The sequence below is a fragment of the Solea solea genome, chromosome 7, assembly GCF_958295425.1.
Source record: "Solea solea chromosome 7, fSolSol10.1, whole genome shotgun sequence".
NCBI lineage: Eukaryota > Metazoa > Chordata > Actinopteri > Pleuronectiformes > Soleidae > Solea > Solea solea.
The window spans coordinates 1,204,121-1,224,510 of record NC_081140.1 but is presented as its reverse complement, the minus strand read 5'-3'; the positions used below and the strand labels follow the sequence as shown (position 1 = coordinate 1,224,510).

Genomic DNA, 20,390 nt, shown 5'->3' with positions numbered 1-20,390 from the left:
CTGGATGGTGTTGAAGGCACTCGAAAAGTCCAAAAAGAGGATCCTGACTGTGCCACTTCCCTTGTCCAGATGCGAGTGGGCTTGGTGTAGGAGGTAGAGAATGGCATCATCTACACTGACCTCTGCCCGATAGGCAAACTGTAGAGTGTCCTCAGCGTGCTGTACCTGAGGCCTGAGGAGGTTGAGGAAGAGCTCCAGAGTCTTCATCAGATGTGAAGTGAGTGCCACCGGTCTGAAGTCATTCAGCTCGCTGGGCCGGTTCTTCTTTGGAACTGGAACGATGCATGATGTCTTCCAGAGGGTGGGCACTCTCCCAAGTTGTAGGCTCAGGTTGAAGACCCATTGGAGTGGCTCCCCGAGTTCCGCAGCACATTATATTTCAGTGGCAGTGTTACAGCGCCTCATACAGGCCTAGCATATGTACTACAGCACATTTCTTGAAACGATGCCTTGTGAAGTAACAAAGAAAAGTATCATAAAGGTTAAGTTGTGTTGTTGTGTGTATAAGGCATCGAAACCCGATACCACCCCAAAGCTGAAAGCAAGAGATCACAAACGGCTGTTTATGTAGTTAAGCTGCAGTTTGTGTTGCTCTGCCTCTCTGTGGTCTTCATCAAACAAAGACAATGTAACATTATTTAACGTGCTGTGTCCATCTGAAAATGTGGCTGTCAAACAATATTACCAGTACTGACTGAGTTCTTGTTCTTTGTGTTTGTGTATACACAAAGAACTGAGCAGTCATATTTCACCCTGTTTGCAGTCGTCTCGCTTTACTACCTCAATGTAGCTGTTGTCTCTGTCGTGTTGACATAAAACAAATCACTTCCTGTGTGCAGTGGGGGAATGTTGCTGAGCAACATGTCGTCTAAACACAGTTCTACAGAGAGACACATCGTGTCGTGTCATCACCAGTGTGTGAACTCGTGGGACAATGGATTGAATGAACATGAATGTGTTGATATTTAAAAGTCACACACTACAGCTTTAAAGGAATAGTTAGGGTTGTACAATATAAGGTGCTCATGCAGAGTGTGTGTGCTGCATACACTCCACAGTGTTCAGTGAACATGATGGACACAGATATCAGCAGACACACCAAGATCCCCCAATATGACTTTTGACTACATAAAGGTTGAATGAGCTGCTACGTCCTTGACGTCTGTGCTTGTGCCCTTACAACTATAATATTTCTACGTTGATTCATTGTCTTGTAAAATAACTGAAAAGCAAGACGGGCAGCAGTTAGGGCACATACACAACTGTTTAACGCATCAATACAATTAAAAAATAAAATAAACAAAAAAATCTACATGAAATATACAACATGCAGTATAAACACACAATCAGGCATTTGTCATTAAAATCAATACAAGTAAATTTAGGCAAAAACATCGATGGGTTTTTCATCTCCAAGTCATTTTAAAATACTGTCCATATGAAAAGTGACCCATAATAAATGGATACTAAGTATCATCACTATATTGTGACTTCAGTGTTTTAAAGCCTGTATTTGGATTTGCCGAAATGACAAAAACTTAATATAATTGTTTAATCAATGATTATACAAGCATAAATTAAAGAATGGGACTGTTCTCATTTCTCTAATGTGAAATGTGCTGTTTCATTGCCTTTAATAGTAGGCAGTTATATTTCGTTACAAGGTAACTTTAAACTATAACTTTAAAAAGGATTTGAGTTGAAATGTCCCCTTGAACGAAGAGCAGCAGTGAACGTTATCATATCAGCCTGACTGTGTTCACATCACGGACAGAGAGCGCCCCCCTACGACCAACCTTCGGTATTGGCCATGATTATCAGGCGGCCACAGGGGGCGGTAGACGCTGTGACCGCGGCTCCGCTGTTGGTGTGAGCAGTCCGACTTCTGGGGCCGCACAATTAACGATAGTGCAAACAAGAGGAGGCGACGAACAAGGAAAACAAAGCAGGAGTCCATTAGCAGCCTGTAGCTATCCAGACGAACCGGGAGAACTTGTGAAGACGCCAGTTCTACGGTAATGTGTTGAATATGAAAGGCCGTGTACAGTGAAATGACAGCGTAAGCGCGGAGGGTCTCTCGGCTTCGAATAACGGGTGTCTCGGAGTTAGCTGCGCTGGCTAACATTAGCTCCCAGCGAACGGGAAGCCTTTAGCTGAAGCTAGTGTCAAGCGTGGGCTCCGTAGCACGGACGCGAGGAGCCGCTGTCAGGCCTCGCTAACGCGATGCTGGGTTCGCGGCGCAAACGTTACAACACAGCGGCTATAAATGCTCCCTGTCCCTGCGTCATTGACTGTTTGACTCGGCGTCAGTACTGTTGGACAGCATCGGGCCTGCGGAGGTGCTTTGTGTGCTGCTGGGTTTCGCCAGTTCACACATTTGACAGGAAAAGCAGCAGCAGCAGCTCAGTTGTGACCGTGATTTATATATTTATTACACGTTTGCTTACAAACACACTCACGTATGAAGTATATATATATATATATGAATACACACATGTCTATTACTGTGTATATTCTTGCGTTTGCCAAACACAGTTGTTTTTTTCTTGCTATTGCGCAAAGTTGTCAGGCTTTCACACCATCACAAACCGGGCATGGAGTCACAGATGGGCGGTGCTCACTGTCAGCAGCGCACACGGCAGCATTTGCACGTTGTTTACGTTTTAAATGTGTGAATTTACTTGCATTATAAATAAATGTGTCAGAACAAGTTAGTGGAATAACTGCAGCAGCTTCTCCCACTGGGCGCTAGCTTGCTGCACAGCACCTGTAAGGTGACAGTGACGATGTTTGTCTTCTTATTATATTTCATTGATATTTTGAAAGACACTACACACACATTTCCTGCTTATGTCATTGTTTACATGTAAATTCTGGCGTGCCCGTCTTTCTGGGTTTGGAGTTGGTGTCTGCTTGTAGATCCATGTTGGGTCCGTTTCTTTAAAAAGTCCGGCCCAGAGCACTCGGTCCATCATTAGTAGAGGATTCATCGTGACTGAGCAGCTGACTTTGAACCTGCCATATGTGTTTCCTCCTCACTTGCGTCACTGATACTGAAGAGGGTCAAGATCACAGGCTGCTTCTGTTGCCTGCTGGCTACATTAACCAGAATTAGCCTGAGCAAAAGTCGGATTTGGCCACCTGGCGAGGTTTGAGGTGTATCTTCACCAATAAAGATGTACGCAAGCGCAAACCTGTGTGAAACCTATGACTGGTTTATTATTTCAGTCCAGTCACTCCTGACACATCATGAATGGTGAAGGGCACCTCCCACTTTGGTGCTGCTTAGTTTTTATTCCTGGCCTCAGCGTTGCTTTCTAAATGTGGATTCCCTGCCAAGACCTAAGAGGAAGACTCTCTGCTGCTTGTGTTTACACTTTAGAGGATCCTGACAGGAGACATCAGGTTAGTTCTAGTCTATGGCTGGTCATTTTATCAATATTATATCTATATCACATGAGACAAGATATGAATTTTGGATATTGTGATAAGGTATCTGTGATGGCTTTTCCTGGTTTTTAAGGCTTCATAATCATGTTATTTATTAGATTCAATAAATATCTTTTATATTATATAAATTGGTTGAAAAAAATGAAGGAACCGACAAAAATTGTATCAAAAAACCTTATAATACTTTCATTTTAAGCCTCATTATTATAATTATAGCAGACCGTATTTATGGTCAATTTTGTTGTTTCTAACGCAGTAAATATAACATTAAAAGGCCAAATAAATGAACTTGGTGTTATCTGAAATGAAAGATAAAAACTATATTAAGATCATGTAATACAGATCATAAATGGTAGATATTTTATATTAGACTGTATTTACAGTGTATTGTACAGTGTATTCATGAGTCCAGACAAACAACCTGTGCGTAGCTTTATATCCTCTTATATCTTATATATCAGGATATTGACAAAAATCTCCAGGTATTATTTATAATCCATATTGACCAGCCTTACAGAAATATTGATGAGATTAGACTTTTATTAGTTACCTCTATGTTGTCCCCGGCTCTCTCAGATTCTTCTTATCCATTCAGAAAACTTGTAGAGTGAGTCAGGCGTTTGGGTGGGTCAGAGAATTGTGTAGATAAGGGCCCTTGTTAAGTAACCTAGTTGAATAGAGACAGCTGTGCTACTTGCAGAGAGTTTTATTTCTATGCTAAGTTACGTGTTTTTTTATATAGATAGTTGGAGACTGTCTAAAGTACAGATCACAGTCTGTCATGTGTTTACTCAGATGTTAGTCACTGTATAGGGAGTGGGCCATTTTGTAAGAAGGCTTGCGTTATAACAAACGTGTCATAGTTAATAGTTAATAATTAACCAACAATATCCTGGAGATCCACAAGATAAACCTCTCCTTGAGAGAGGTCAGATCTAAACATGACATGGAATAAAGATACAGTATATCTCTTCATCTGGTGTGTTCTTGCAGTGTAATATACATTCATTGATTTGTACTAGTATTAAAGCGATAGTTCAGTTTATGAGATACTGACATCCAAGTCATTTTTAGACATGAACTCTGGGTATTTTCTTTGATATGTTTGAGTAGATCAGACACAAACTTTATTTTCTAGTTGGAAACAGCTGTTGAAATAAATGGTGAACCATGTTCTTTAGATATTGTAAACCTCAAGGTCAAGTGTGTTACATTTAGGAGTGTTTACTGGCAGATAGCGTGTTTTGTCAGTACGGCAATCTTGCAGAATGTAGTCACCATTTGTCACTACCTCATACAACTGCACTTCAAGTTCAAGTTGTTTTCTTTTGTCCAGACTTACATGGTCTTATTGTTACCTCCACATTATTATTATGAGCTAAGTAATCTGTCAGTCACAGGTATAGGTATATTTTTGATACACCATCTACCTCAGTTCTTTTGAGCCCAGTATCAGATGGTCAGTGTCTGATACAGTGGACTCTCTATCTTTACAGGGCAATAAGTCTAAAAGTGTTTTTTATAATATCCTCCTCAGGTGGACAGTTTGCTGTCTGGTTGCCCGTGGTAACTCTCCACCATGCCTTTCCCCTTTGGCAAGTCCCACAAGTCGCCAGCAGACATAGTCAAGAACCTGAAGGACAGCATGACGGTGCTTGAGAAGCATGACATCTCTGACAAAAAGGCAGAGAAGGTATGGTGAATCACCAGGAAAGTGCCGTTTGTAGGAGCTTATTAAAGCTTGAAATCAGTGCTTTAGTGTACGTACATGTCTTTGTGTGTGCATGTAGGCCACAGAGGAGGTGTCGAAGAGCCTGGTGGCCATGAAGGAGATCCTGTATGGGACTCATGAGAAAGAGCCCCAGACAGAAGCAGTGGCCCAGCTCGCCCAGGAGCTCTACAACAGTGGCTTACTTGGCACCCTGATAGCAGACCTACAGCTCATCGACTTTGAGGTGAGATTTAATCTGTTGGCAGTAAATGGAGGGTACTACTACTGAATCGACGGGAGTGTAAGAATGGGAGCTCATTTAATATTATGTGTGTTCATACTGTAAGAACCTACTATGTTTTGAAATAAGACAATGTAGGATTCACTCTCGGGGTCCCCATTGGTAAACAGTAGTGTTTGATACTGTCGTACAATGTATGTCGCGGTTATCCATGCATTTGTTGACAAGCCAATACTGGTGAATTTGAAGTTGGACTTTCAATGTACAAACAACCATGGTTTCTGAGCAGGTACAGTAGCCTATAGTTATTTATACAAATATTTTATCTTGGATCCAAAACCAGAAATTACATCGCACAAATGCAGGTGATGCAGACCGGCTTGGGCTTTGACAGAGGTGCCATTCACCCTGCTATAAGTTGATGTACCATCTAAATAATCTTGGAGACAATGTTTAAAGGTTGAAATCCTACGTTGTGTTGCTTTAAAAATGTACTTGTGTATATATTGGTGCTACATTGGACACTCTCAATTGACCATAGGTGTGAGTGAGAGTGGGTGGTTGTTTGTCTCGGTGTGTGGCAGGTTTACGTTTGCTGGTATATGCCGACTTTTGGCTGGTGTCACGTGAATTTGGCCGGCAAAAGAAATTGTTAAGTGTTAAATATTCAGATACCCTTGAGATATGTTAACAAGCGAATGTAACTATAAATGTATTTTTTATTTTATCTTATCGAGAGTTTCCTGTGTCATCATGTGGTCATGTGACTGACATAGTGTGCCCCCCAATATAATGATAGGGGAAACACTGGACAAAAGTAATGGGACAATTGACTCAAAAGCTATTTCATGGACATGTGTGGGCTATTCCCTCGTTAAGTCATCATCAATTAAGCAGGTAAAAGGTCTGAAGTAGATTCTAGGAGTGACATTTGCATTTGGAATCTGTTGCTTTTACCTCTCAATATGAGATCCAAGGAGCTGAAGCAAGCCATCATTAGGCTTAAACATCAAAACAAACCCATCAGAGAAATAGCAAAAACATTAGGTGTGGCCAAATCAACTGTTTGGAACATTCTTAAAATGAAAGAATGCTCTGCTGAGCTCAGCAACACCAAAAGACCTGGAAGACCACGGAAAAGCACTGTGGTGGACGACAGAAGAATTCTTTCCCTGGTGAAGGAAAACCCCTTCACAACAGTTGGCCAGATCAACAACACTCTCCAGGAGGTAGGTGCATGTGTATTAAAGTCAACAATCAACAGAAGACTTCACCAGAGTCAGTACAGAGGGTTCACCACAAGATGTAAACCATTGTTGAGCCTCACCTCAAACAACACCTGAAAAAGCCTTTACAATTCTGGAAGAACATCCTATGGACAGATGAGACCAAGATCAACGTGTACCACAGTGATGGGAAGAGAAGCGTGTGGAGAAGGAAAGGAACTGCTCATGATCCAGAACACACCACCTCATCAGTGAAGCATGGTGGTGCTAGTGTCATGGCGTGGGCATGTATGGCTGCCAATGGAGCTGGTTCCCTTGAATTTATTGATGATGTAACTGCTGACAAAAGCAGCAGGATGAATTCTGAAGTGTTTCAAACAATATTTTCTGCTCATATTCAGCCAAGTGCTTCAGAACTCATTGGACGGCACTTCACAGTGCAGATGGACAATGACCCAAAGCAAACTGCAAAAGCAACCAAAGAGTCTTTTTAAAATAAGGCAAATAAGTGGAATGTTATGCAACCTGAATCCGATTGAGCATGCATTTCACTTGCTGAAGACCATACTGAAGGGAAAATGCCACGAGAACAAGCAGGAACTGAAGACTGTTGCAGTAGAGGCCTGGCAGAGCATCACCAGGGATGAAACCCAGCATCTGGTGAGGTCTATGCCTTCCAGACTTCAGGCTGTAATTGATTGCAGGATTTGCAATCAAGTATTAAACATTGAAAGTTTGATTTATGATTGTTTAGTTTGTCCCATTACTTTTGGTCCCCTAAAAAGTGGGAGGCAAGGTCCAAGGTTTTTATTTGCCATTTGTGCTTAAACGGACAGTCCAGGCACATTGGAAATCTTGTGCGGGTTCTACGAGTCAGTTACGGGAAACAGAAACACAAACTTCAGTATAAATATAGAGCTCAAATTAAAATCTATACAGATTTTATACAGATAAAAATATAAAAAAAAAAATGTAAAAGAAGATGTAGAAAAAAAAAAATATATACAAATATACAGCACCTTTTTTATATATATGTGTATATATGTGTGTGTATATATATATATATATGTATATATATATGTGTGTGTGTGTGTGTGTATATGTGTATATATATATATATATATATATATATATATATATATATATATATATATATATATGTATACACAAATAAGAGAGAGAGAGAGAGAGAGAAAAAAGTGGGAGGCACATATAGAAACTGTTGTAATTCCTACACCGTTCACCTGATTCTGATGTAAGTGTAGAAACTGCATCTGAAGAAATAAACGCAATTCAAATCTGACAACTCTTATATTTGCAAAATAAAATATGCAAACAAAGAACATTATACAGTATGGTAAATGGCACCAAACACATTCAAATACAATTAATAATAAAAATAGTAAAAGAAATACTTTGTGGCACACAAAGTAGAACAGTGTATAACAGAAATGGCACAAAAATAAATAAGATAAACCATATGTTGTGCATTATGAGCAAAACAAAGAGTATGTGGTACATTAAGAGTTCAAAAATCAGAATCGGAAACCAGTTATTTATGGATAGTGAGTAATTAAAGTTTTTCACGCTCAGGTTTTGTGAAACACTGATTTTAAGGAAAGTGCGTGTGTGTGCACACAGACTGCCAATGTTTATATGTGTATAAACTCACGTCTCCCCTGTTGCTGTGTGGTAACTGCCGCAGTAGGCCACCCTGACTCACCCTATCACTGCATGACTCAATGTGTTGTGTGTGATCATCTTCCTCTTTTATGTGATCTCATCCCACTTTTCTGTTCAAAACGGAAGCTTGTGCAAATCACATGAGTGCAACAGAGAAATGGGAATTGACATGCAACAATATAAAAAAAAATGAATTGAATTTTTGACAGTTTTCAGCTGTATGTCAATATACTTGTCATGGTCTTTAAAGGACAGCTTGCTTCTTCCCTTGTTATACGCTTCTTCTTTCTGATTCTCCTTTAAGGGGTCGCCACAGCGTCACAACGTCTGCTTCTGTCATACCAACTGTCCTCATGCTCTCCTTCACAGCATTCATTCCTGTATAATCACTGTCCCTCCTCTGCACGTGACCAAACCATTGCAACCTTGATTCTCTTACTTTATCTCCAAACAATTCATCCTGCACTGTCCCTCGAATATGCTCATTCCTAATCCTGTCCATTCTGGACACTCCCAACAAAAATGTCAGCATCTTCAGCTCTGCTACCTCCAGCTCCACCTCCTGTCTTTTACACTGTGCCACTGTCTCTAAGCCAGACATTAGGGGTGGAACGGTTCATTAAAGGAATCTGTCCCATTCGGTACACTTGTCATGGTTTGGGGCACGTGTGGACGCCAGTAACGCCAGCAGCATCGTTTCGTTCTCCTGTGTGGGAGTGTTTACTAGAGTAAATATATCAACGTGTAAACGCAGCAATGTCTCTCCTCTTATTGTTTCCAAATGTCTGGATTGTTGCAATGATGTGCTTAATCCCTAATCAAGCTGCCTCATCATTTCAGTTTTTTTTTAGATCTGATACATGTTATGGTATGAGTGTAAAAAAACCGTGATATGAACCGAACCGTGGATTTTGTGAACCATTCCAGCCCCACCATACATCATAGCAGGTCTCACTACCGTCTTGTAGACCTTCCCTTTCTCTTTTGATGTTATCCTTGAGTCATACATCACCCCACTCTGCCTGCACTCTCTTCTTCACCTTTCTTGTGCACTGTCCATTCTTTTGTATGGTTGACCCCAGGTAGTTAAACCCATCCACTTTCTCTGCCTCTACTCCTCCCAGCTTCACTGTATCACCTGTCTCACTGCTCCTGCTAACCTTCATCCCTCTTCTTCCTTCCTTCCACCTGTCCCCTACTCTCACTACAGATTACAATATCATCTGCAAACAACATAGTCCACAGAGACATCCTTTTTTTTAAAAAAAGAAAAAAGATGCTGAATAACAATTAGTGCTGCAACTAATGGTTATTTCGATAATCAATTAATTATTAATCGGATAAAATGAAGTTACTACCAACTTAGCGTGAATCTCCCTCACCCATGGCTGGTACATGCTTCCTCTTCAGGTGCTTATGCAGTGATGTCTTTGAAGGCGTTCATGTGAAGTGCTCCTGGATCGTACATTTTTCTCTCTCCTGATGCCGTTCTCTGTCGTGTCTGCCTCTGCCATTTTTCAAACACTTCTTCCAGAATCACGTCACATAAGCTACACAAGGTTGTGGCATTGGTTCTCCTCTTCTTCTTCAGCATCCATCTTAATGGCACGTACTACCACGGCTTTGCTTGGCTTTCTGCCCCACATTAGGGGTAGCAACTGTACGTGTATTATTACATGTCATTTAGCAGACGCTTTTATCCAAAGCGACTTACAATGGGTATGAGCACAATCAGCCAGGGGTGGAGTCGAACTTGCGACCATGATGTCTTTCGCACACAGGGTACTGGTCTTAACCACTGAGCCACTCCACCCTGTGTAATAAACGTGTAATAAAGTAGACCCAACTAATCGATTACTAAATGAGTTGCCAACTATTTTAATACAGTTGTTGCAGCCCTAATAACAATATATAGTGGGATTGCCATAGCAATAACAGAGTAGCTAAAAATGGAACTGCTGTGAATACGTAAAAAAAAACATAAATATTCTAACTTTGGAACTATTTTAGCAGCTGTGCAGATTATCTCTCTCCCACTCTCACAAATATCTCATGATGCTTTCTTTCAGAGATAAATCAGAAAATGAAGTCCCAATCATACTTATGGTGTGTGGAGACGAGTGAAACGTAGCAGACATGCAACCAGTGTGAACACACACACACACAGGAGAAGCAGCATGGCAGTGTGAACCACGTGCACTTTGTGTTTATAAAGACTGATAAATGTCACTCTGTTACTTCAGGGTAAGAAAGATGTGGCTCAGATCTTCAACAACATCCTGAGGCGTCAGATTGGCACTCGAACACCCACAGTGGAGTACCTCTGCACCCAGCAGAACATCCTCTTCATGCTGCTTAAAGGGTAAGACTCACACAGACACACACTGTACCTGGGGCTGTCACATTATTTATTTCTTTTTCCTCTTACCACACAAATTTGTGAAGCTATTGATCACGCTATGATAATTGCCTACAAATATCACAAGCTCATCTGACTCAGTGTTAGAGCAGCTTGTCTTTTGAGACAAAGGCAGGTGACGAACGCAGTGCTCGACTGGCAAGTGACGCTGCATGGCAGACAAGGTGCTGTGAAGCTTCTTTCCTGCAGCTGTCACCTTACTGAACCCCCGGTGACAACCAATCAACTGTTATGCACCCATGGAGTTCAATTTTCCATGTTTATTGTGTGCCATTATGTCAGTATCAGTATTTGCTTTCTACCATACACATGAAAAAGTCACTTAACTTTTGCTGTGTAATGGTAACAATGAGCACTCAAACACACCAAACCAACAATGACTAAAAACACACAGAAAAACAGATTTTGCACTAGTACAGTTTCAAAATGAACGACTGTATTTGCCGTCCCTTTTTGATCAGCTGCTCTGGCCATGCACCATGAACGCATTGCGTTTCTTGTGACTCGTCTGCTGTTAAAGTGAGAGTGATGTGAGAGGAGTGCTGTCGCGGTGCCATCGGCTGCCATCAGCAAACTAACTCATCCACTGAGCTGAGGGACTGATGCCCCCCCGTATAAAAAAACTGTAGAGCTGCTACAATTATTGTGCACTGTCCATTTCTTTTCTTTGGATAGTAGTTACAACACATTTACATTAACATCTCGTCATATAAAATTATATGTACCTACTGCATTCTGAAATAGTTCAACTCATCCACTTCCTCTACTCGCTGCATCTTCTCTTCAATTATTAATGAATACTTTTTTTGTCAGTTAAGTGTGTATCTATTAATCGGAATCTGGCATCGTCTGACATGTCATATAAAGAAATAAATCATAAAATCAAAATGAGTATATCACATGTGGGAATTCGAAATCCAGGCCTGTCAGTGTAGTTCCAAAAAGTTCCCAAGAGCTCGTCCTGTCCTCCGTGTTGCCTTTCAGTCGTACAAAGCATAGACACATAGGATGCTGTCTCCACCATCGCATTCATCCAGTCTGTCAAATTAGGAGACACACCAGTTTTCCAATGTCTCAAGATAATTCTGGAGGCTGTTTTGAAACATCTGGTATTTGAGATCTGTCACTAGTAAACACATAGCATGTTTGTATACATCACCTATGGTACAGTACATATACCCCTTGAGTGCTACTGCTTCCAGTGTACTGACATTTTACGGACATGAATGGCAGGATTAAAGCTCAATGAAGCATATGGCTGTAGAGTCCCAGTCCACTGGTCCATTCATGAGTCGATACGTTCTGGCTCGACTCAACGGAGTGGGAGTGAAGTCTTGTTTTTAGTGGCTCTGTGTGTCTGTCTGTTTGTGTTTCCACACTTGCACTTGCCAATATGACCAACAGAGGCCGACAGAGGCTTGTCGCGTGAATGGGGTGAAGTGTGCCATCTCTGATGGATTTTTGTGTTTAATCGTGTGACTTTACTCAAGTGTTTTAAAGTAAGGCTTATGTTAGGCCTGAGGAACCGATTCTGAAAGTTAAGATGTGCAACCTAGATGTTCAACCTTACATTTTTTTTTATTTAAATGTAATGCGTTTTTTTATTTGTTTTAGCTTTGCCAAAATATGTTAAATGGTCAATTCAACAATTAAAAACTTTTGTTGGTTGTTCATTTTAAGAGACATATGATTTTAACACTATTAATTTAAAACAGCACATTGCAATTTCTGCATTTATTAAAGTAAATATCAGGAATACAGTGATAATGAGAGGAAATGCGATGTTCACCCCTACATTTTTTACTTGTGCTCCTAAAATTTTTGGTTAGAGGTCACTGTGCTAGTTAAAAAAATAAAAATAAATAAATAACTCTGGAGCCCTGATATTTAATTAATCATTTGCTCTTTAAAAACTTAACTTATAAATGTTTTGACAAAACAACATGGAATGAGAACACTGGACATCAAAATAAGTGATTTTGATGTCATTTTTTTGCAATCACTTACGCAAAGTAAGGGACTCTTAAAGTGTTCTGAGAAAACTGGATCTTGGTCCCGCAACCTGCTAATGAGAATACAGAGAGAGAGAGAGAGAGGGATGGAAGGAAAGACACAAACTAGGGAGAGAAAGAGACAAGGTTAATGACATATAAAAAGTCATAAGCATATCCTGAGTGTGAGAGAGTGAATGTGCGTGCACCACAGGAAAATCCCTCAGCAGTACTGTATTTAGATTTTCACCACTAGTCTTCATTAGTAGCATTTGGCACTTCATGTATGTCTAACGTCAGTGCACCAGCAGATGTATAAACAGATGAATAAATCATGTCCATTGTTTGTAATCTGTCCAGGTATGAGTCTCCAGAGATTGCCCTAAACTGTGGTATCATGCTGAGGGAGTGCATCAGACATGAACCGCTGGCCAAAATCACACTGTGTTCAGAGCAGTTTTACGACTTCTTTCGATATGTGGAAATGTCTACGTTTGACATCGCCTCAGACGCATTTGCCACTTTCAAAGTAAGTGATTTTACTAAATGTGATGTCGGCAGACTGATTGTGTCAGCATTGGAAGAGACTTGAGTGGGACGTGTGACACACAAATCAAACCCAACCATCGGAAATATAAATCAGTAATGTATTCAGTTAGAAATGATGTTTAATTAGCAACAAATAAGTTGTTGCACCGTAACCCCTTATTTTTTCATTTCTTATAATTATGATTTGCTTGTTGTACCTTTTTATTGCTTTGAAACCAAGTAAAGTGTCGAGTGGTGGAGTAGTGAGTGGTCATCGTAAAAAACTCACTGACCACACAGCAATGTCAAATTTAATTTTTAGTTTTACTGTATTTTATTCTATTTTGATGTTGTATTTGTGTGTTTTGTGTAAGGTGACCTTGAGTGTCGGAAAGGCGCCAACAAATTCAGAAACTGGAGAGAAACAATGCTTCGGTGCTCCTTCATGACCTTTGTCTCCCTCTACCTCTCAAGTTCATTCATTTCTAATACTGTGCATTTTCTTTTTTTCAGGACCTCCTCACAAGACACAAGCTGCTGAGTGCAGAGTTTCTGGAGCAGAATTATGACAAAGTAAGTTAGTCTGCACTCGACTCAGAACATCACTTTTAAAGCACAATCTGAATCATTTTATTTTTATATACCAGTGTAGTGGCAGATAAAAATAATGATGAATCATTTATTAGTCTCACCTCAGTGGCCCTCATGCATGAAGTGTCTTATAAATTAATTTGTCAAGTGACATGTACAAGTTGTGTATTCACCAGTTTTACCATCGTTAACCTGAATCTGAAATACTTTATTAATCCCCGGGGGAAATAGTTTATATCACAGGTGCTCCTGACAGAACAAAGGTGTAAATACACCAAATAGTATAAAAATACCCTTTAAAAAAGCCAAGAAAAATATAAATATAATAATGTACATGATATGCATAGTAACTAAGTAAGTCTCAAGTGTGGTAAATGACACAGGGAGGAGTTAAACAGCCAGGAATGACTCTGTTGCTGCTGTGTCTGAGTGGCTGAGAGTCGTTATCTAGGATGCTGCTTAACTTTGACAACATCTGTCTCTCTGAGCCGACCATCAGGGAGTCAAACACCTTTAAAATCTCCTAAATCTCCTCTTTGGTACAAACAATTGACAAGTCGCATAAAACTCGTCTGCTGTTATTGAACTTGTGTTAATGTGAAATATGTTAATCGTTTGGTCCATAAAATGTTGGAAATGGTCTTTCCAAATCAAAGAACCTTTTTTACTGATAAAAAAACACTTGAACTGATTAATGAGTTATCAAAAAGGTGATGATTAATAAAGTAATTGATTATTAGTGAGTTAACAGATTAGTTGTTGCAGCACTAACTGTAATTGTGTTCAAGTTAGAAGAGGCTTTTTGAATCTGACATTCCTTTTTTCTAATGAACACCTCATATACCAGTCTTTTAATAAGATGGGATGACACTTTTGATAACTTTAGGGGAACCAAACTTCTGACTAAAGGTTGTGAATAATTAGTCACAGGATCCTGTCCCTTATCCAAACCACGACTTGACACATTTTCTTCTCTTCCTCCTCCAGTTCTTTATTGAATATGAAAAGTTACTCCACTCAGAAAACTACGTGACTAAAAGACAGTCCCTCAAGGTAAGAATCTCACGTCTTACCAGTAAACAGGTTTCATCTAGTAGTGCAACTCTATTTAAAGATGGGGTTATGACAGAGTTGGGTTTCTCTTCTGTTCTATTCTTTAGACATGACCGCCATCTAGTGGTGTGTCCAAACCCTAGAATATTCTTAGGAGTCGTTGTACTCTGTGTTGACTGTACTTTCCTATATAGTTTTAAATTTAAATGTGTGCACATTTCACTGAGTTCTAATTGCTTCTTTTCTTTTGTGGCCTGATGTAGTTACTGGGTGAGCTGCTGCTCGATCGGCACAATTTCCTCATAATGACGAAATACATCAGCAAACCAGATAATCTCAAACTAATGATGAATCTGCTACGAGACAAAAGCCGCAACATTCAGTTTGAGGCCTTCCACGTTTTTAAGGTAAATGCATATAGTGTCTTCATTTACAAGCTGTTGATAGGGATGGGTATCGTTAAGATATCGGTATATATATATATATATATATATATATATATATATATATATATATATATATATATATATATATATATATCTTAACGATACCCATATAGTATATATATATATATATATATAACGATATCTTAACGATACCCATCCCTATCATTGCTTGTTGTTATCTGCAGCTCTTTTTGCACTTGAGGCAACGACTGTTGTTTGCATTTGGTGATTTTGGACCGTTGTTTCTGTTAAGACTGGGGACTGGGGGTTAGGAGACGGTCTGTGTTTGGATGGCAGGCTGGCACAGAGTCACACACGATTCTCTCCTCATGTGAACAGCAACATTCTTTCCAAAAATACTGTTCATGTCAGCGCTTAGTGATATAAGACTACTTAAAAATGTAGCACCTGGGCCCATGTAGTACCAGACCCATCTGTATTAGTTGATTGATTTGAATCATGTCAGTATGTAAAAGTTATTCTGAATAAACAGAATGGGTCAGTGCTCTTCAGCAGGACTGGCTGGGTGATAATAGGATAACTTTATATCGCGACATCACTTTTCCTCGATATAAAAACAAGGCACACAAGTTAGAACGTCAACAGGACTCATCTCATCCACATTTTGACAGACAACCTGAACAGCCAATGATGATGAAAGAAACTGTGCTTTGAGCCAATCATCTGACTGGAAAAGCTGCAGCTATGTCATGTGACCAGCAGGGGGAGGCACCAGTGCTCATGTTTTTATACACAGAGCGAGTTAAAAGAGAAAACTGTGGTGAAGTCACTTTCACAAGACTGTCATAGCTCTCCCTGTAAAGCTAACGTAATGCCTGCACTACCGCAACAGCACACCCTAGTGTCTGACGCTGATGTCACATGGGCAGAGCTGAAGATGAGCTGTGGAGTGGGTCATATTCTGTCAGTCAAGTCGCATGATGTGTCTTTGTTTGTTTTGTGATGGTTTTGTTTGCCAACAAAAATCTATTTTGAGCTCTACAAAGAAGAAGACACAGCATGAAGGTAGTTCCTGGGGTTAATCTTATTTAGAAATGCTGTGAAGATTTGAACCTGAATTAAATATCAGGTTTTATTAATCTGAGTTTATTTGCAGAACGTGCTCCAGTCGTCATGTTCAGCTCAAAACTAAACACTTTAAACCAAAATAACCCTTTCCTATCATTAATTGTCACTTCAGAGTCCCACACATGAAAGGACATTAATCCACAATGTTTTAAACGCACCAAAATAAAGTCACGTCATTATCTGTTGTCGGAAAAAGGGACTTGAACGTTGAGTGGAACATTTTCATTATCCAATGTTAACAGACATGAACGAAATAACGGCAGAAACGTCATTCCACCACTGCCTCAACAGAAAAGGCAGGTCAGCCAACCTTCATCACAGCCACCTCTCCTCTTCCTCCCGCCCCTATTTCCACAACACAGTCTGACAGTGAACGAATCATTACACGGAGTAACTTCCTGAGCTTCTGCTTATTCTGAGCGTCACTGGATCATGTGATCGCTTGTTGAAATGATCTGTAAGTTCCGCTCACACAGAGAAGTCATGTCTAAAATCATACATGTACCACAGCATCAACAGTGGTAAACAGTCTGTGTCGTGTTGACGGCCACTCAGAGCTGCTTTACACTACAGTTCACTCATTCACACCCCAGTATTCACTCATACAGCACCTTTTCTGTCACTCGTTGACACGCTGTGTGTCCTCCCCGAGACTCGCGGAGCCAGGAATCAAACCCACAACCTTCGAGTTGAACGACGTCTCGCTCAAACACTGGAGCTACCGTCGCCCGTATTTAATATTAATATCAGAGCTTTTTCCCAGCTGAGTTCACAGTTCCTTCGTGTTTATAACTAAAGCTTTCTACATCATAGATGAACACATTGATCGGTGAAATCCTTGTTTTCATGTTATTTTCCTCCTTTGCCACGAGACTAACTCGCATATTAATGTTAAACATGAGAGAAAAAGTGTATGACACACAGACGTGATCAGCAGAGGGTGGTAATCCAGCTCGCTTCTTATTATGCATTCATGAGAGTTTAGCAGAGAATCTCCATTAATGATCAGCGCTGACACGACAGCATAGGCCCTGTTTACACCAGGCACTAACATGTGTATTCTGTGATCAGATAGCACCTGACCACTAGTGGTGTAAATACACCTGAGGATGGATTGTTATCTGATCTGCCAAACCTCTTCAGGAGGTGGTTGCAAGAGGGGGAGGTGACGTAAAGTGGGGATGAACGTGATCGGGTTGCGATCAGATCTTCATGTGGACACTGGTTTAAATGCATGGCAGTGAAGCACTATCTGATCACTATCTGATCACTATCTGATCACAGAAACCTTTAAAGGGGGCCAAATTAAGATATACAATGTCCCAAAATGGTTCCATATGTCAGGACCTCGTACAAGTACTGGACTGTCCCTCTTAAAATGGTGGATGTTATTTTAATTCATTCATATCCTCTTCCTCCACAACCAGGTGTTTGTGGCCAACCCCAACAAGACGCAACCCATCCTGGACATCCTGCTGAAGAACCAGACCAAACTCATCGAGTTCCTCAGCAAGTTCCAGAACGACAGAACAGAGGACGAACAGTTCAACGATGAAAAGACTTACCTGGTCAAACAGATCAGGGACCTGAAGAGGCCCACCCCCCAGGAAGCCTGAGTAAAGTGCAGAGGTGGGCCGGGGGAGAGGGGGGAGGAGCCACCAACACCACGCCTGGGAAAACTTTCAGACAGCATCTGCTTTACGGAACATTCAGCAGCTGCTCCTCTGGGTTCTGAACAAAAAAATGAATAAAACTGGTGAAGCAAATTAAAGTCCGACAAAAAATGCAAAAGTACCCGTATCAACTCATCAGGACATCTCCAGCTCCTCTGTTCCTCAGACAACTTTTCAGTTGTTTTTCTTTCCAGTCTTTTCAAAAGAAATAAGTCAATATAATAGATGCTGCTGCTTTCTTGCACATTGAGACGTATAAAGTATATTAGGCCGTCATTGGTGGTGACATAAGAATGTCCACTTTCCGTAAGACACACTCACACACCGAGTGACAAAAAGAGGTTTACACACGTATGTATTAAAACATGCAGATACACACATGTGCAGGAACATCAGCGTAAAACAACTGTGTGATGGAAACACGGGGACGGTACGAGCGAGTGGATGGTTGGTGTGTTCTTGGTGCATGCGCACACATCCACGGCTGCACCTGGAGTCTGGCTCTCATCTTCAGTGACCACCATAGTCTGCATCTATGCCTTCATCCAATAAAGCAAGTGTGGTTGATATTACTGATGTAGTGGGGGGACAAGCATGTACCTGCTGTGCTTTGTTTACACACACAGCACCTGAGGAAAGAGGATGCAAGGTATGAATGTGGTGAAGCCTGAGAGTTGGGTCTGTATGTTGTATCGGGCCAGGGTTAACGTGTACATATGCCTTTTCTTTTCTTTGTTTTATTCTTTTGCTTTATAGACTTTTTGTTTAACCTTGACATATGAATATGTGTATATATATACGTATATATGTATATATATATATATATATATATATATATATGTATATGTATATGTTACCTTAAACGTCATGTTTTTGGTTGATTAACAATGAAGTCACTTTCTCTCCCGTAACAGAAACAGTAAATGAGTGACATTGTTTTGGCTGAAATGGTTGCTGGTGGTTTCTTTTGTACATACCTTAAAGGGCCAGCTCATGTTTAGCTAACCTATAGGATTTGAATCATTTGTACAGCGGTGGAATGTCGTGGGTATTTGCTCTGGATCTGTTCATCCTCCTCTTCTTTTTTTATTCTATGTTTTGAGGATCTCTGGGACTGCTGCAGGCCTGTGTGTGTGTGTGTGCTTTGTGAGGTGCTGAGTGATGGACAGTGGGAGTGGGAGTGCTGCGTGGCCCCGCGGTCAGAGGCTGATCTCAGTGGTCATACATGTTCTTTCTTTCCCCCGTTTGTCCTTGTGTTTGAGCCGTTCTCCTCAGAAGGTTGGTGATTCGTGTACGAGTGTGAAGCGTGGTGAGTAGCAGACGACATGTCTTCAGTTCCATAAATGACTCGGTCAATGTGAGGCTCCATATTTATATGTGTTAAAGAGGCTGCAGAGCACACTGACCATGCATGTTCCTCCACAGGCTGTGTGTGCATGATGCTAAAGACATACTGGATTTTTCTTTTTCTTTTTTTTAATATTTAACAACACTGAAATGTCACATTGAACTCAGCTTCATGGCTGTCTGCTGACTTTGACTGGAGTTGACTGGAGTTGACTGGAGGTGAAGCATTTCTTGTGACGGTGCTTTCAGAAGTGTCAAAGGCCTGGGCCCTACAATCCAAATAAAGACAAAAACAATTTGGAATAAAATACTAATGTGGTTTTTGTTTTGCTTAGTGGTTTTAGGTACAAGTTCCACTTGGTTTGTTACAGTAGGACACGGTTTCCCATGGGTCCTTGAAATCCTTGAAACGACTTTCAAGGCCTCTGGTTCACCAAACAAATTGACTAAGACTGGCTTGCCCAAGAATCCAAGGACGATCCCATGGCCAGATGCAGAGTGTGCTGCAAACTAAATGAACGCCATGGGTGAAGCAGCTCTATCCTCACATCTTAAGCTGTGTCATACACAGTGTTAAAGTAAAAGTATATTACAAAGTAGTTCAAAACCCAGAGGGTGAATTTAAAGCCTCTGTCTACAAGTTACTACAGAACAATATTTATAAAGATTTAAAGAAGGAAATCTACAATATTAGAGTAAAGAAGTAACAAGTTAAAATATTGATTTACACCTGCTATATGTATAATGTAAAATAATATAATAAAGTACAATAATAATATATAATGTTGGTTTAAGAAGAAAGTGGTACCCATCATTTTGATGAAGCTTATCAGAAAAGGAGGTCGATATTGTCTCAGTGAAGCTATCACATTTTTTATCTCACATGGTTTGACTTATTATTATTATTATTGATCAGATAGCTATCAGATCTTGATTTGGACA

General features: G+C 40.4%; 1 protein-coding gene across 2 annotated transcripts; it reads left to right on the top strand.

Annotated features, from left to right (window-relative positions):
• The first annotated feature begins 1,841 nt into the window (after positions 1-1,841).
• On the top strand, positions 1,842-19,758 carry cab39 (calcium binding protein 39). Of its 2 annotated transcripts, none has more exons than XM_058634446.1 (9): positions 1,842-2,015; positions 4,988-5,143; positions 5,241-5,405; positions 10,555-10,673; positions 13,082-13,250; positions 13,763-13,822; positions 14,828-14,893; positions 15,157-15,300; positions 17,856-19,758. In XM_058634446.1, exons 2-9 carry the CDS (start codon positions 5,030-5,032, stop codon positions 18,042-18,044), a joined length of 1,026 nt encoding a protein of 341 aa, XP_058490429.1. In that variant the 5' UTR covers positions 1,842-2,015; positions 4,988-5,029; the 3' UTR covers positions 18,045-19,758. The 2 variants fall into 2 exon arrangements, with proteins under 2 accessions (XP_058490429.1, XP_058490430.1); XM_058634447.1 differs by lacking the exon at positions 1,842-2,015 and adding an exon at positions 2,034-3,405.
• The last annotated feature ends 632 nt before the right edge of the window (positions 19,759-20,390 follow it).

Bases quoted from the DNA above. Each gene is read 5' to 3' on its own strand.
- cab39 (XM_058634446.1), top strand. From the start codon at position 5,030: ATGCCTTTCCCCTTTGGCAAGTCCCACAAGTCGCCAGCAGACATAGTC. The intron at 10,674-13,081 runs GTAAGACTCACA...TAATCTGTCCAG, and splicing joins CTCTTCATGCTGCTTAAAGG to GTATGAGTCTCCAGAGATTG. The intron at 14,894-15,156 runs GTAAGAATCTCA...GGCCTGATGTAG, and splicing joins CTAAAAGACAGTCCCTCAAG to TTACTGGGTGAGCTGCTGCT.